The sequence below is a fragment of the Podarcis raffonei genome, chromosome 1 (assembly GCF_027172205.1).
Source record: "Podarcis raffonei isolate rPodRaf1 chromosome 1, rPodRaf1.pri, whole genome shotgun sequence".
Classification (NCBI taxonomy): domain Eukaryota; kingdom Metazoa; phylum Chordata; class Lepidosauria; order Squamata; family Lacertidae; genus Podarcis; species Podarcis raffonei.
In genome coordinates this window covers 89,902,498-89,917,680 of record NC_070602.1, presented here as the reverse complement: position 1 = coordinate 89,917,680, position 15,183 = coordinate 89,902,498, and the positions used below count along the sequence as shown (strand labels likewise).

The window sequence follows — 15,183 nt, the reverse complement described above, 5'->3', positions numbered from 1 at the left end:
ATTGGTTTGGGGAATGGGATGAGGCACAGTTAGTATCTAGACACAAATGAGGAGAGAGAATGGAAGGAGCAAGAGGTAGCTGAGGAAGTGGCAGACTAGCAAGAACAAACTTGTTTAGTGGCAAGCACAATGCGTGGTTTAATGAAATGGAACTGTGGACTGTCAAGTCAAACCCTCCACGGCTGCTATGACGTCATGCTGGTTTCAGGGTGACCAATGCAACAGTTAATTTGAATACTCCCCCACTTTTTCACATGGCATCTACTCCATTCAGAAAATGAAATTAGAAATGAATGCAGATACCTATCCAGCCCACTGGCTTATCATGGCTTACTATAATATGAATGGCTATAGATTTGCCTAAATGTGCAGGCTTAACACTATATTCCTTCTTTAAGCAAAATACCTGATAGGCACAGCAGCGATAAAGGATTTAAATGACACTGTTAAACATTTAGGACAAACATACTATTCTTAACAGGAGAACTACTTTGACGTATCAGAAAATAGTTTTTGAGTCTGAAGCAAAGAAGAATGATAAAGAAGCTCACCATAAACACTGTGGCCCAGTTCGCATGACTAGTTTCTGAACAAGTCAACTTCAAACCATGGATTATGAAGTTTGCGTGTGTAACTAATTACTGTATTGTTTGTTTTAAACCAGGACCTCTGGTTCATATGCAATGGTAAGCAGCAAAGATAACACAGAAGAAGTCCTCATCCTTGCTGCACAAGTGAGGGGAGGGGGAAAATGCAGAAGCCTGACGCTCTGAGCTCAGGAAGGCTTATCCACATAATGCTTAAACCATGGTTTAACATGGCATGCGAACATGGCCAGGGAAAACAAGAGTATTTCATGCACATGTTATTCAGAATTAACTGATCTGGATCCTGCTTGCTTGGCATGGTTTCTGCCATTTTTTCTGTACCCAAATTTCATTTTAGGAAATTGTAAAATCAATCTTCTTAGATATGCGCAATTTTCAACATTAACACAGACACAGTGTGTTAATGAATGAAGCTGTCCTGGACTTGCCCAGTTCTGATTAGTGCATGGTCTTGGAAAACCATCTTGTTATGACAGAAAATCTTTAGCGCTTCAGAAAGAGGAAGGGCTAGTTTTTTCTCCTCCGCTCTACTGCTAATTAATGCCTATGAGCATAGCTGGAGTTGCTCCATATTGAAGATATCTTGGACACTTGGTTCCTTAATATTACACATCAAGGAAGTTTGCTTTTTAGCTGGATTCAGAATCACATTCTTTTATGTTCTGAATTCCAAATTTCCTAATAATAAGTATTTTAAAATTAACTGTATTAATGCATCTATAGATCTGAACTTCTACACCTACCTATTGGCATAACAACTGATTTTAAAATGGAATGAAGCACTTCCCAAAAGCTTAGTGTGTTCAAAGAAAACTTAGGAATGCCCATTTTGGATGACAGCAAAAGATAACTATAATGCCTGTGGGGGTTTTGACCAGGAAACTGCCTAAGAATGCAGGAGATTAGTAAAAACCTTTGCTTGGCTTCCTGTCTCCCACACTTACTCCTACTAAATTTGATCAGAACACTTGATTGAATTGAGTGTTGCTGCCAAAGCCAGCTAAGGAAGGCAACTCAACTGAACAAGACTTTTAGAATTCTTAAATCCTTCAATCTAATAATTAGTAACAGTCATAACTATTATTTTCAACAGTACCATGCCACTTTTGGTGCTACTGTATACACGAGGGGAGTTTTCTCAGGGCTTTTTTCTTAGATAGTTTGAGTATCTGATAGTCTTTGGCTGGTTTCTGGAGTGTGTGGGTGTACACATGTATATGTGTGTGCTGAATATTTAACCATATTCAAAGCTTGTGCCCTAAAGCCTGTAGTTCTACTGACAGTACAACAACTATCCAATGAAGACTGGGGGAAAGCCTATCAGTATGGTTGTGAGACCGCTACTGATCAACTTATCCATTTTGGAAAATACAGTATGACAGTTCTGTCTGTTGTAATGTTCCACTAAAATCGCATCACTATGCAATCAAGCAGCATCGCAGGAAGAATATGCACATCAGAGTAAAGGAGATTTGAAAAGCATGCAAGATACCAAGCCTATTGCAAAGAAGCCTTCTTTAGAAGCAATTTCAAATCAAATCAACTCCTGTTTCTTATGTTGAGTATCTGGTTCATTGCCGTATGAATTCAAACACCACCTTTATTTTATGAACAGCTCATCATAATGGCTGCCAGCAATAAATTTCAGGGTTCCAGAGTTTGTGGAAGTCTTTGCATGTACAGCTACATAAGGCCCTACAGGTGTTCACACTGTTAGCCTAGACTAATATCTATTAGCCTAATGGAGGGTAGGAGTGGAACTTGGAACATCTGGGCAGGTCTGCTCAAGATGGCCCTATTCTTTGTTCTCATGGGAGCTGGTAATCCCTGAAGATGGATCACCAGCACCTGACATCCTAGCCCCACATCTGCTCTGTTCCACTATCAAGGCAGCAACAAACATGTTTAAAATTGAATGTGAATTTGAGAAGACACAGGCTGCTCATTCGCCCCTTAAACACAGAGCAAGATTTCAATAGTACCTTATGATCAGGAATTAACCTTGACAATCCTGTAAAACCTAAGTGCAAACCTAACTTTGGAGTTTACACTGAATATCCTTGTCTTCACAATCAATAGATTAGGAACCTCCACAATAAAAAATGTGAACTCATAGTTAGCTCTCTGAATGGTGTTGCATTGCTTATCCTTTTGAGTGGCACTGTCAGCACTGCAGCTCAAATTATGTCTCAAAATGACATAATGAAACACAGCCACATTTCCATACATGCAAAGAACCATTCCTTTAAAAATGTTCAGATCCTTTACCAAATTAAGAAGTTCAATGCACCATAGTTCTAACAATTTTGAGCTTAAATAAAAATTCTCTAAAGAAGGCTGATGAAGTGAAAGGAGCAAGACCAAAGCCAAGCTGTGGGACCAGACCAATTAAAAGGGATAAGAGGTTGATGCAGGAAAGCCCCATAGGCAGCATCGAGACATTCAAGTCGCTCTCCTCCAAGCAGAGACACACATTCCATCAATGCATCCAGCTTAATCTCATTCCAAACTTCAGACTGAACGCAACACACTTGACTGACCATACAGCTCCAAACAATTCTTTACTGCTTCCCCTTCCCCTGACCCCTGAGAATAGCAGCACAACCTGTTAAAATGCATACATACATGCCGAGTTCATGTATAACATTAAATCATAGTTAGAAACAAACACCTGTTTAATGTGAACAAGCAGCATACTGGGGCAGGATTTTCATGAGTGTCCATTTTACTCCTCTCCCACTGCTGCTGTGCTGTTCCACCATTAAACAAAACCAGATGTTGGCTTAGTGCTGTGCAAGAACCATCACTGGTGGCTTACTATGAGGAGTAAGCCAAAAATGAGCATTTAATGTTTGCATTAAACTAATGTTTTAACATCATCTGTGAACTGGGCCGTACCATGCAGAATAACAAAAATGTAGGCTGCTTGATGAATATTTAATTCTGAAATGGAAGAATGCAGATTTCCCCACAAAATCCCAAGGTGATGTAGGATCTAATCAATATACTGCCCATATCACATACTGGGCTACTGCTGAAGCGAACTTACACCTGAAGTTCTGAACACATGGTCCATGTTTTCCTCCAAGCGCCCAGAGCCAGTATAGGCACACAGGGCGAGGATAAACAGACAGGTTGTGTGACAAGTTTTATCGAATATGCACGTCTGCTACAGTTAAAAAGTTCTCCTTGTGCCACTAAGGTCTGGAATAGACCACTGCAACACATGGATGGAAAAGCTATAATATCCAGGGGTTGATGGAACAGGAACTATGGTGAAAAACAACCCTTTCTTATCTATTAAGGTTTCTGTAGCTCGTAACAGCTACCGTACTTCCAAAATGGTCCTTTTTTACATAGCAGTGGTATAGGAGTGTGTAGCCCATATGTATATCTAGGGCAACCAACTGTACCTGCTATAATTAATTCCTTCTTTTACACAGCTATTAAAAGTGCAGGGACTCTGCTGTCTTTTGTATCTGACCGCCCTATTGACTCATATATGCCTATTTTACAGCAGGCTCTTGTGGTGGGAAGCCAAATTAGCAATTTCTCTCAGTGGAAGAGATGTGTATATACTATATGTGATTATACACACTTTGAAATTTTAATTAATATTAATGAAGGGAACTACATGTGGCAAAAGCCTTAATTGAAGTTACCACACACTTACTTTTCTTCGCAATTGTACTGGGTATAAAAAAGGGAAAACCTCTCGAGCAATATGATGCTGGACTGCAACTCCCACCATCCCTGATCACTGACTCCTAACAGTTTGCGGTAATGGGGTTTGGAGTTTAACATCATCTGGAGGTCCACAGCTCCCCACCCATTTTAGAGGGAGAACGGGAGCAAATTGAAGTTTTCCAAATTCTGCAATTCACAGCACAATCACTGCTGTGCACATTTCTAAATACACCACTTATATTCTTAGAAGCAGCAACTCCTTGATAAATCGCTAGAAGGCTGTTAAAGCATAGTCAGAGCTGTTTGGAGCTGGAGTCTAAAGACCACACACAAGAATGTTACCAAAAAGCATGTGCACAGCAGTTATACTGAGCTTATGCAAGACAGGCCATCATACCAATAAGGCAAAACAGAATTTAAAAAATAAAGTATCACCACCTTACAATCACCACCAGTGGGAAGGAAGAAACTGACAGAGCAACCAAGAGCTCAAGAGAAAAACCTCCAATTTCAGACACTGGATAAATCAAGGGCAAGAGAAAAGAGAAAGCACCTTTTGATTATGTTTTTGATCATAGCTCAGAACAGCTTCAAGATATAAAGCCAAAGTCAAGAGCATTTTTAAGTCAACAGATACAATTAGCTAAGTTTGCATAAAAGACAAATACATCTGAACAATTAGGACCACAAATTAGCGATACTTGCTGTATCACTGTTATAACCACTTCGAAGTATGTTTCTTTACAATTAAATAGCATACAAATTAAATGAGATCAAATAAATAAGTTGTACAAAAGCAAAACAAATCAGATTATGATCACATGTCAAAGGTTCACTGCATGGATGGAACAGCCTAAGATAAATTTTAAGTCTACTGCATTGTAATGCTGCAGTTTTTCAAAGTGTCTGAGAGAATTAAAAGTTTTTCTCCAAGATTAAATTGTCCCCTTTGAAGCAAAAAGTATTTTTGAGCCAGAATGGGGCTGAAAGCTAAGTAATATGGTCTTATCTTGATGGATAGCCAGAGCCTGGACCATCAGGAAAAGGAATTTAAATGAAATATAAGCTCTTATTTGCAACCTTTTCCATTTTCTTAAGTGAACCCCTCCTGGTCACTGCAAAAAACAAACCAAAAACCAAAAACCTGCAGCTGTGAAGCTTGATGGTTTTATAATTTTTTTTGAAGAAAAGCCTGCAGTAATGAAAAGTATGGCTTTTCTCATCTGGCCAGAACTTAGAGCACAATCCTGGTTGAAGGACAAGTCATTCAACTCACTTCACTGCGGGAACACATAATGAGGGTGCAGAATAGCAAGGTGCTACCCAGCAACACTGGGACTGCAAATTATGAATTGACAAAGTATCCAAATTAGGCTGAAAAGAACAATCTATGACCCCCACAACAATATATTCTTCTTAGAAGACACAAATATGAACAATATCAGTTGCAGGAAAGGTATGTGAAATGACCAATAACTCATCATTTCCAAATCAGAGCAAAGTGAGACCAGAGTGACGCACCATTTCTTGTCTTGCTGGCTGGTCCCGGGACTCCGTGGGAGATTTTCTATTTCAACTAAGACTGGCCCAGAAGGAACTGCTGTAACTGAGGGTAGGGCGGGCATTGCACTCCAGTTCTTGAAAGACAAAATACAAAGCAAAAATGTAGTTTTGCCTTCATTGGGTTTTTTTAAGCCTTGAAAATGAGAACACAAGGTTTTCTACTTTGGTTTGTAAATTTTCATATTAGCTTAACATTTATGGCCAAGAGAACCAAATGATCCAACTTTCCATTTACTACAGGTTCTAAATTCTGAGGTCAAGGCAACTGCATTTGAGATTAGTTTACTTTTGATGCAAAAACTTAGAAAAATGTTAAGTAAACAGCTTAGACAAACTTACTTGCTGTGATCCATTATTTTGGCTGAAAACATTATTTGGAAGGCTGAAATGGGGAAAAAAACCAATAGTTTAAAGTTAATTTATCAAAGATCAAACTGTTAGGATTTTAAGGCTTATCTGGGTCTGCCAGCTCCAAGTAGGATCAGCAACAGGGACATTAATAAATAAATAAAACTGAGGCCAAACCAGCATTTTCTGTATTTACATTTGTATGCATCACTTGACTCCAAGGCAGCCCTTACTTGGACTGTTTTACACTAAGATCTCACACATATGCTGGACTTTTTCCTAAGCCATCATAATCCATATGAAGTTCTGGTAGGCAGAACTTATCAAGGCAAATCTTACCAATCTGCATGAACAGGGGTAGGAGTGCAATAAACCAAAGCCAAATTTTCAATGATGGTAAGAGTGAAATACTGAGCCCTGATGCCTGGAACCAAAACACATTAATTTATCTTATCTGTGTATGTTTCCAGTTCCATCAAGGAATGGTTGTTGTGGTTTCCACATGAAGCTAACTTGCACAGATCTGTTAAGTCAAACACCACACCATAAAAAGCAGGTATGAAAGAGCACTTCTTTCAACAACAGCAAAAAATTCACTGCTGATCTAATAACTTTCAGTGAAACGACATGCATCTTTTAAAATCAATTTTAATCAGCAATGTTAATTAACATGCATAGTCAAACATAGAATTGATTAGCTCTAGGGTGAACATACCATGATATCCTAATACCACCATTAAAAATAAGTAGAGGGAAGATGGCAGACTCCCATGAGGCTACCTACCTCTTTCACTAACTAAGAAAAGGAGTAAAAAAATAAGTACAGTAGGATCGCATCTTGTGGGGGGGTTACACTCTGGGGGGGTAGCATGTGAAGCCAAAATTGTGTATAGTCAGAACAAGCCCAGTGTGACCATGCCTACATTTCCAAAGCCAGCACACCAAACAGGCTTTGCGTACTGGGCACTGGGAGGTTGTGGACTCCTGGGAAATCTTGCAGGGTTATCCCAAGGTCTTGTGAGATCTCCAGAGTCTGTGCAAGACCTTCCCAGAGCCTGGTAAGCAAGGCAGAGCTTACAAAGCTCTTTCCATGGCAGGAAAATGTGGCACAGAAAGAGCTTTTAAGCTCTCTGCCTTGCATGAGTTTTACTGTTTAATTTGAATGGTGTCTAATTCATGAAAAAATACGTAAGCAACAGGAAAGGGGCTTTTAACATATTATCAGAGAATATTCCTGATAATCCTATAGAGATGAGCAAGACATATTCATGGAATAAATCTTTACTGTGGAAGCCTAATGCCGACAGGTCCTCTTACCTAGTTTCTTCAGATTTATGAGTGTTTCCTGTAATAAAACAAAAAAATTGTCCAATATATCAATTACACAATATCAAAAAGCTTGCATTATTTTTTTCCAAAGATACTTGTGCAAAGTGTTAGGGACACACTTTAAAACAGACTAAAACTTAGAATGTGCGGGGAAATAGGTATATACTATTTGTAGGGTTACCTATCATGCAGCTTTACCACCTTTCACAGACACTTCCACTAAATACTAGGGCCTTGCATCCAGTCCAGACAAATCCAAGATTCCAAATGGATTCTGGCAGATCCATGATTTGTCTAGACTGGGTTGAAGCAGCCCCAAGCACCCTAGGTTCACCTGGAGTGGTCTGGGATTGCCAAAAGGGGAGAGAGTGTTCAGGCAGTAACAGGTGGGGGAGAGAAGATGATGCAGGTAAGAGTTCCCTTGTCATCAAACACATGGTTCATTAGGGTTTCAAATGCTGAATAAACATTAGAACTATGAAAGGCCCCAAGTCCAGCTCATAGCCCAGATTGAGCATGATCAGGATCACCAATTGGGCCCTGAGCCGAACTGCGGGTGCCTGGCACAGCCCTAGTAAATACAATGGATAAGTTGGAAGACAGGGAAGGAAAGTCCAGGCAATTGCCCCATTAACAATATTGTATGCTGTTTGTAGAACGGGCAAGGATCCAAAGATACTGGCTCTAGGAACTCAAGGGGGTGGATTTGATATTCTGAAACATCAGGCTCTACACTCATGCCACAATAGTTATTAAGCACCTTTTAGTTTCAAAAACAGTTTAAGCTACAGCATGGGGATCAGGTATTATGTTAGTTAGTGTAAGTCAAAGTAGTAATTTGGATCAAGTCGAGTGGCACCGCCTACCAATGAGTCAAGCTACCTCTCATTTGTAGCGTTCTCCTTGAGTATCGCTTGCTAGGCCTTCTTTCAAAAGATGCCGATCGTCTGGCTTTGTTGGTCTTTGTTGTCTGGTACTCTGTTTTCCCACTAGATTGAAGTGGAAAGAACAAGAGAAAACATTTATATTGGAAAAGTTGATGTAAGTGACAGCACCCAATTATCCTTGCTCTTCTAAACACTTAGTTCTCATGTGCTTTTGTTTTATTTAAAGCCAGTTATATACATACTATTAGATTCTATAATCATATTAAACAGACATGATCCTTACCAGATGACATAGTATAAAATCCAAGAACAAAACAGAGACAAGGAAAAATGGAATGAAACAAGAAACATGAATAGGATGAAAACTATAGTCCATATGTGCACTCAGCTGATAATTACTGCAACTGTATATATTTTGTGCCAAAAATATCAGTTTCATCACAAAAACCTACATTTGTAGAAGCTAAACTTTACCCCCACTTCCATTAGATCATCTCTACACTTTGTGTGCGAGTCAGTCAAAAGACGCGGTGGAGAAAACTCAAGGATTCACTAGTACCTACTAGAGCAGTTTTGTAGAATGGGAGTGCTCTTTGACATAGCCCTTTTCAATACAGTTTCAACTGGTGAGCCAGCTATAACTACTGGAGAAGAGAAATGGCCACAGTTCCACATCCAATGGTTACAACCATCTTAGATCACTGTGTAATGTGTTCCACACTGTGCTTCCTTTGAAAAGCATTTGGGAACTTAATTGGTTCAAAATGAGCAGCTGAACTGCTGACAGGAGCCCAATCATCAGATCTGAAGACACCAATATTACATTGACTCCTCTGACTACCAATCTGTTCATGGGCTCAGTTTAATGTTTTTTAATGCTTTATCCCCTAAATGGGGGAGGGAAAGTAGGGAAGGATGTATACTCGAGCTGAGTAACTACAGATCCATTTCCTCCAATAAAGAAGCATATGCAAAAACAGTTCAGGCTTCTTTCTCTAATCACGAGATCTAGAAATTCAGTCTTTTCTGGATTTGGCCAAGGTAAAAGTTAGGCTTTGGTATTTCGCAGAACACAGCAGCAGAAAGGCTTAACACGCGGCAGATTTTCCATGCCTACAGAATATTTTGACTGAGCTAAGTGCCTCTTTCAATCCTTTCCCTTTATGCCAATAGGAACCTAGAGTAGTGACTACTACAAACAAAACCACGGACCAGCTTTCTTTCCTGTGCCTTATCTGAGAAAAAGTCAGGGAAGAAGGTATTGAACAAAAGAGACTGCTGACCTGTATCTGAACCTTGACCCCAGCCGAATGAAGCTTGACCGACTGGAACCTTTTTGGACGGGTCCACGGAGGCGGAAGAAGGCATGATGCTCGACTGCACATTTCCACAAATGTTTGCAGGCCTTTGGGTGATCCAGCCTAAAGACGAAAGTGTGCTCCTGCTCCTTGCCCTGGGGGGGGGGGGGAGGACCACCACAGGAGCATTTAGAAAACTACTATGAATGCTACCTTCAGATTATCGCAGCTACAGTCACGAATTGCAGGCATTCATAGAACCCATAACTCAAAGGTAAGTTCAACCAAGAATGTTATAAAATACTGAAGAGAACAATGTGCTCTCAGTATTTTATAGCATTACTGATATAACAAGTTCTTCCTGTTTCCTTGACACAGAATAAGCCAGAGAGATAAAATATAAATAGCAGAGGATCAGTTTATCTTTTTTGTTATTATGACAGAAAAAAGCATTACAATTATAAAACATGTTATACAGCGCTAGTCACTTAAAGGGAAAACTGCACAACTTCTTTAAAAATGCCAAGCCACAACTGAAGACATGTGACCTTGCTGAGCGATATGTTGCCTTCTTGACATAGGAGCTGCTATACTTTGTGCTGACTGTGGATTGGGAGTGGGGAGGAGAATAATGGTTTTCAACAACTTGAGTAGCCTGACAAGAAGAAGACAAACAGAATGCAAAAGATTGCATTTCTATTTTCCAAGTGGTTTCTTCAAGATAGTTGACATCTATTTATTAAAACCATTTTTTACTTCTTTTTAAAGAAGGCTTGGAGTACCAGTGTTTACAATCTGCCTTCCCCTAGGCTGATTTTCTAGTTTCTTTACCAAATCAATCAACACACACTAATTAGGCACTTAAAATCCAACATATTTTTACTTGGAAGTAATACAAAGTCAGCCAAATTTCTCCATACTTAATATAAACAAAGAACGGTAGTGCTACTTCTGTAGCAATATGCCTTATCAAATGCAAAGAGGAAGAAACCTCACATTACTATTGGTAGAAACTTAAAGATCACTCTTGAAATCCAGTGTATTATTAGTGATTAGAATACTGAACCCTAGCCTGGGAGAAGTAGCCAGGTTAAAATCCTCATTCAGCCATGGTGCTCTCACTGAGTGATTGATCTTAAGGCTAGTAACTTTCAGCCTATATCTCATTGGACTATTATGAGGATAAAGTTGGAGGGGGTGGCAGATGAACAAACGAGTGCTGGCTTGAGTAACTTGGTGGAAGAATGGAATACAAGAATACTAATACTGTATGTGGAGGAGATCAAGTAACACTTGTGTTACTTCAAAAAGATGAACAATGCCTGTTGGTGTTAAAATGATATTATGTTTCAACAATTAGGTAAATGTTTCAACTATCTGTAATAGTTATTCATTATTCATTCTTGGTTAGAAAAATAAATTTTAAGGACAGTCTCTTCAGAATATGACAGGTCACTATTCACTTTCAAACAATAATTTTCACTAACTGCCTATTACAATCAATAGGAAAAATGTTTACGTTATCACCCACAACCATCCTTAATTTATTTTGGCTACGATACTTATGCTTAAACTAACGCACAACAATAGAAGCAAGATGAACAAAGACTTCCTTCTACCTGTTCATCATCTTCAACCACCACTAGTGTTAATTTATTCTTTCTGAAGTCCAACCTAGTGATCTTTGGCCTGCAATGGGAAAAAGTTAAAATGCAAAAGATGTATGTACTTTACTGCAATTGCACCACAATTCATACAGCACCTAGTAAAAACCTATGTGTAATGGTTTTAGGGGTTGCTCGTGCGTAAGTTACCGCCACTCTAGGCTAGGTTGCCTGGTTAAACCTTTTCTGTCTGGACAGCCATTCACTTCGTGGCTGTTCAGTCACTAGCAGAATCAGTCAGTGGGTGTTTCTTGAACTTCTTCCAGCAAAGAAGTTCTTTGACGCCAAGTCTACGCCTACTTTCCCTGCGCGGAAGTCTTCTGCGCAGGGTGGGTGTGGGTAGCGGAGGACCTGTGCTCTCCTTGCTGGTCTCCGGCGAGGAGTCCTAGAGCCCCCTCGCCGATTCCCCCATCTGCCCCCCTTTATCCCTGGTGTTACGCTGATTTCTTTCCCCAGCTGATGAGCTGCCTCTCTCCCTGCTGGGCCCTTCTCCAGCATCGCTTGGGAGCCTTGCCTCCGCCTCTGGCTCCGATGTCAGTTCCCTGACACTATGTAATGGCAAGAACACCAGCTATTATCTTGTGCTATAAATTAAAATTTAAAAATTACAAGTTTAACCATGGGGTGCTTTAACACAAATGTCAATGTTAAATGAGTTTTTTAAAGGGAAATTCTAATTGAATTTTCTGATTTTGAATGTTTATGCTTGATTCATGTAGACCAGTTTCTTAGTTCCTTCCAGTGAATGAGAAGTATACACTCATCCTACTGAATAAATGTCCCACACCCAGACATATCTGCACTCTCAGGAAAAACCACTCTTTTTTACATATAAACACGCAGCCTAACACAGACATTAATTTCTCAAAAGCCCAAACTAAATAGCTGTACTGCCATTTTCAAGAATCATTCCACCCATTCACAATACACCTAGAGCTCTGTTATGGCAAATCACAGAGAATGCCAACATAGAACCGTGCTTGCTTACAAGACTTACAAATTCTAGCCTAGGGCTAGGCTGCAGACTCTAAAATAATTTATTTTATAAATTATTCTGCTTACCAGAAGAACAATCCAATCTTAGTTTCTCCTTCAAACACAAGAACTCCTGTGGGTGTTAGTCCGAGGCTGTAATCATTTCCATCTCTTGCCTAAGAGGGATACAAATTAGATTAGAATATTCCCACAGATGTGACTTTATGCTGGTACAAGTTACTTTAATTATACTTTCATTCACTGTTAAGATACTGCAGCAAAATTAAAGGCCTTAGTCACAGATGTTATTAACAAGCCCCTTACCAAGCATTTATTCTATTATTATTTTTTGTTTTATTAAATATTTTATCTTTGGATATTATTTTCACTGCTTATAAGGACATTGTCTACTGCTCTGAGGATTTGATCAAGCCAAGTTGACAGATATGAATTCTAGAAACATACATAGTTACATAGAACATTTCACTTATATTAATCTACACTGAAAGCTACATTTATGCTTTATCATTTGTGGTTTCTTGAGAATTACTTAACATTAGGCTACAAACCTGGTCCTAAGTCAAACAATATTAAATCTCAGTTTATTTTCAGCACTCATCTCTCAAGACTTCCGCGATTTATATTTATTCTGAATATGTTTAACATTATGATTAAGAATTTCAGAGCAATTCATTTCTTAGCTACAAAATACACTGGGATAATAAATTCACTGTGTCTGGTCTAGAGATCCATTGTTGGACTTTGACATGGGAGACCAGGGTTAAAGTCCCCACCCAGCCATGCAGCCCACCTTTGGTAAGCTCACAAATGTGGTTGTTGTTATAGCAGCTGGGTATATAAGCAGTAGCTTCAGATCATAGCCATTTCTGGCAGATGCACAGCAAGATATGTATTAACTAAATTGTCCTCCGTAACTTGTATAGGTAAGCAGACTAGGCTATTATAAGAAGCAGATCCCACTCATTGCTACAAAGACTGCAAGTTTAGGTATTTTTATGCTTATAGAAGTACTAAAAATAACGTTCCCAAAAGCACGGCCTACAACCATAAACTTACCTTGACTATATGCATGTCTACTCCATACATTTCCAGCCATTTTGCTTTGTTCAAATAATTTGTTTCTGCCTGAGCTGGTGTTTGCCCCCTGAAATGATTTATATTACACAAAAATCACATGAAGTTAAAAATAACATGCCTTGATAAAAAAGTGAGGTTACAGAAAGAATACAAAAAAGGGGAACTTGATATATGTAGAGCAAGCCAAATAGTGCTCATCTCGACTCAGTTTTAATAATGGCCAACTTGAGTTTTGTTTTGAAATCAAGGGGCTAAGAAAATACTGAACTGCTAAATTAAGCTGTAGAAGCTTACAGAGCTGTATTGATAACATCAAGAAGTGCTAAGGCTGTAGACTGCATAAAATGCATACCCTATTGTCCAGATGATACTATCTGGTCTTAGATGTGTCTTGTAGCTTGCTGTGATTGCTTCAGAAAATGAAGGCAGCTTTTGGACTATGTTCTAGTTTGTCTCAACAGAAATACAACACCAACACTCAGGAAGGTATTCATAGGAATTTAAAGTCCCCTTTCACTCAGCAAAAGCAAGCAATGCATACAATGGTATGCGTTGGATGGATGTGGCAATTTACCATTTGAGATTTTTTACCTGTATTCCTTCCACTTCTCAAAAATGGCGAGTTCCATGTCTTCAGTTTGCTCGGGCACAAACCTGAACTCTGAAACTATATCAGGGATGTGTTCAGCAGGGTCGTAGTCACCAAGTTCAGCTGGAAAGAGAAGAATACTTCAAGAAAATTCTAGCAAAAGCAAATTTGCAAATGGCAAAATCCGAAGTGCCTACAATGACTCATTTCATTGACACACTGAACATTTATTCAAAGATAATTAAAACTTCATTTAAATATTTACAGTTTAATAGGAAATCAGTATTTTGATCTTAGTACAGGTATGTTAAAACTGAATCTTAAATCAGCTTTGGAAGAACTATAGACACAAACAAAAACTTATATGGAAGAGTATTTTCATTTACTGCTGAAACTGTATGTTGGTGGGGGAACTAGCATTGTTATTTAACTTCTTTCATTCCTCTTTTTTTAAGATACTCAGACTTGCAGATGCTTAGTGAGATCACTTTCTTTTTTTACCATCACAAACATGAAATTTTTAATGCAGTCTTTTAAAATGTAAAAAGCAGCAGCTGGAAATGTAAGAAGAAGCACTGAATAATATAACATGTTTGTTAAATTTTGTGCTATGTAAATATTTTAATAGATTTCTTGGGTCTTGAACACAACTGAGCTTACTGAATAAATATTTTAAGCTGCATTTTCATGAGTCTTTCAATTTGAAGTTAAGGAAGTTTCTAAATCCATAATTTACTTGATGCTTGCTTGCTTCCAAAGCTAGGTTAACCTCCAGCTAATTTAAATAGGATCTACTCAGCATTCTACTGAGTACTGGGCACTGTCATCAAAGCCTGGAATCAAACATTTACTGTCATGCAAATTTATAAACAGAATCTATGCCAAAATGGGATCAAGGCATGAATTCTTTAAGGCTTTGCTGCAGCCCTCTTCACAGAGTTGGATCTCTGCATCCCACCACTACAGAAACATGAATACCAACACTTCATTGTTGCATGTTGCAAAATTACTATCTTCTGGGGAATTGATTCAAAAGTGTCTTCTCTTATTACACAGATATATGAGTTGCCTACCCATACCATCAAACCCAGTATCTTCCAACACTATCTTACCAGTGTTACTTGAGTTCTTATCTGT

At 38.8% G+C, this 15,183-nt stretch overlaps 1 protein-coding gene across 6 annotated transcripts in view; it reads right to left on the bottom strand.

The window, feature by feature from the left end:
- EPB41L5 (erythrocyte membrane protein band 4.1 like 5) overlaps window positions 1-15,183 on the bottom strand; it is an 84,909-nt gene that overhangs the window by 50,240 nt on the left and 19,486 nt on the right. For 4 of the 6 annotated variants that reach the window (XM_053403051.1, XM_053403062.1, XM_053403068.1 and 1 more), the window contains 9 exons: window positions 14,049-14,169; window positions 13,437-13,524; window positions 12,447-12,535; window positions 11,340-11,409; window positions 9,706-9,875; window positions 8,418-8,524; window positions 7,524-7,551; window positions 6,198-6,240; window positions 5,817-5,932 (listed from right to left, as the gene is read on the bottom strand). In XM_053403051.1, the coding sequence (XP_053259026.1) occupies window positions 5,817-5,932; window positions 6,198-6,240; window positions 7,524-7,551; window positions 8,418-8,524; window positions 9,706-9,875; window positions 11,340-11,409; window positions 12,447-12,535; window positions 13,437-13,524; window positions 14,049-14,169 (832 nt within the window). Of the gene's footprint in view, window positions 1-2; window positions 4,813-5,816; window positions 5,933-6,197; window positions 6,241-7,523; window positions 7,552-8,417; window positions 8,525-9,705; window positions 9,876-11,339; window positions 11,410-12,446; window positions 12,536-13,436; window positions 13,525-14,048; window positions 14,170-15,183 lie in introns of those variants that run through there. The other 2 variants (XR_008332189.1, XM_053403086.1) reach the window with 2 other exon arrangements.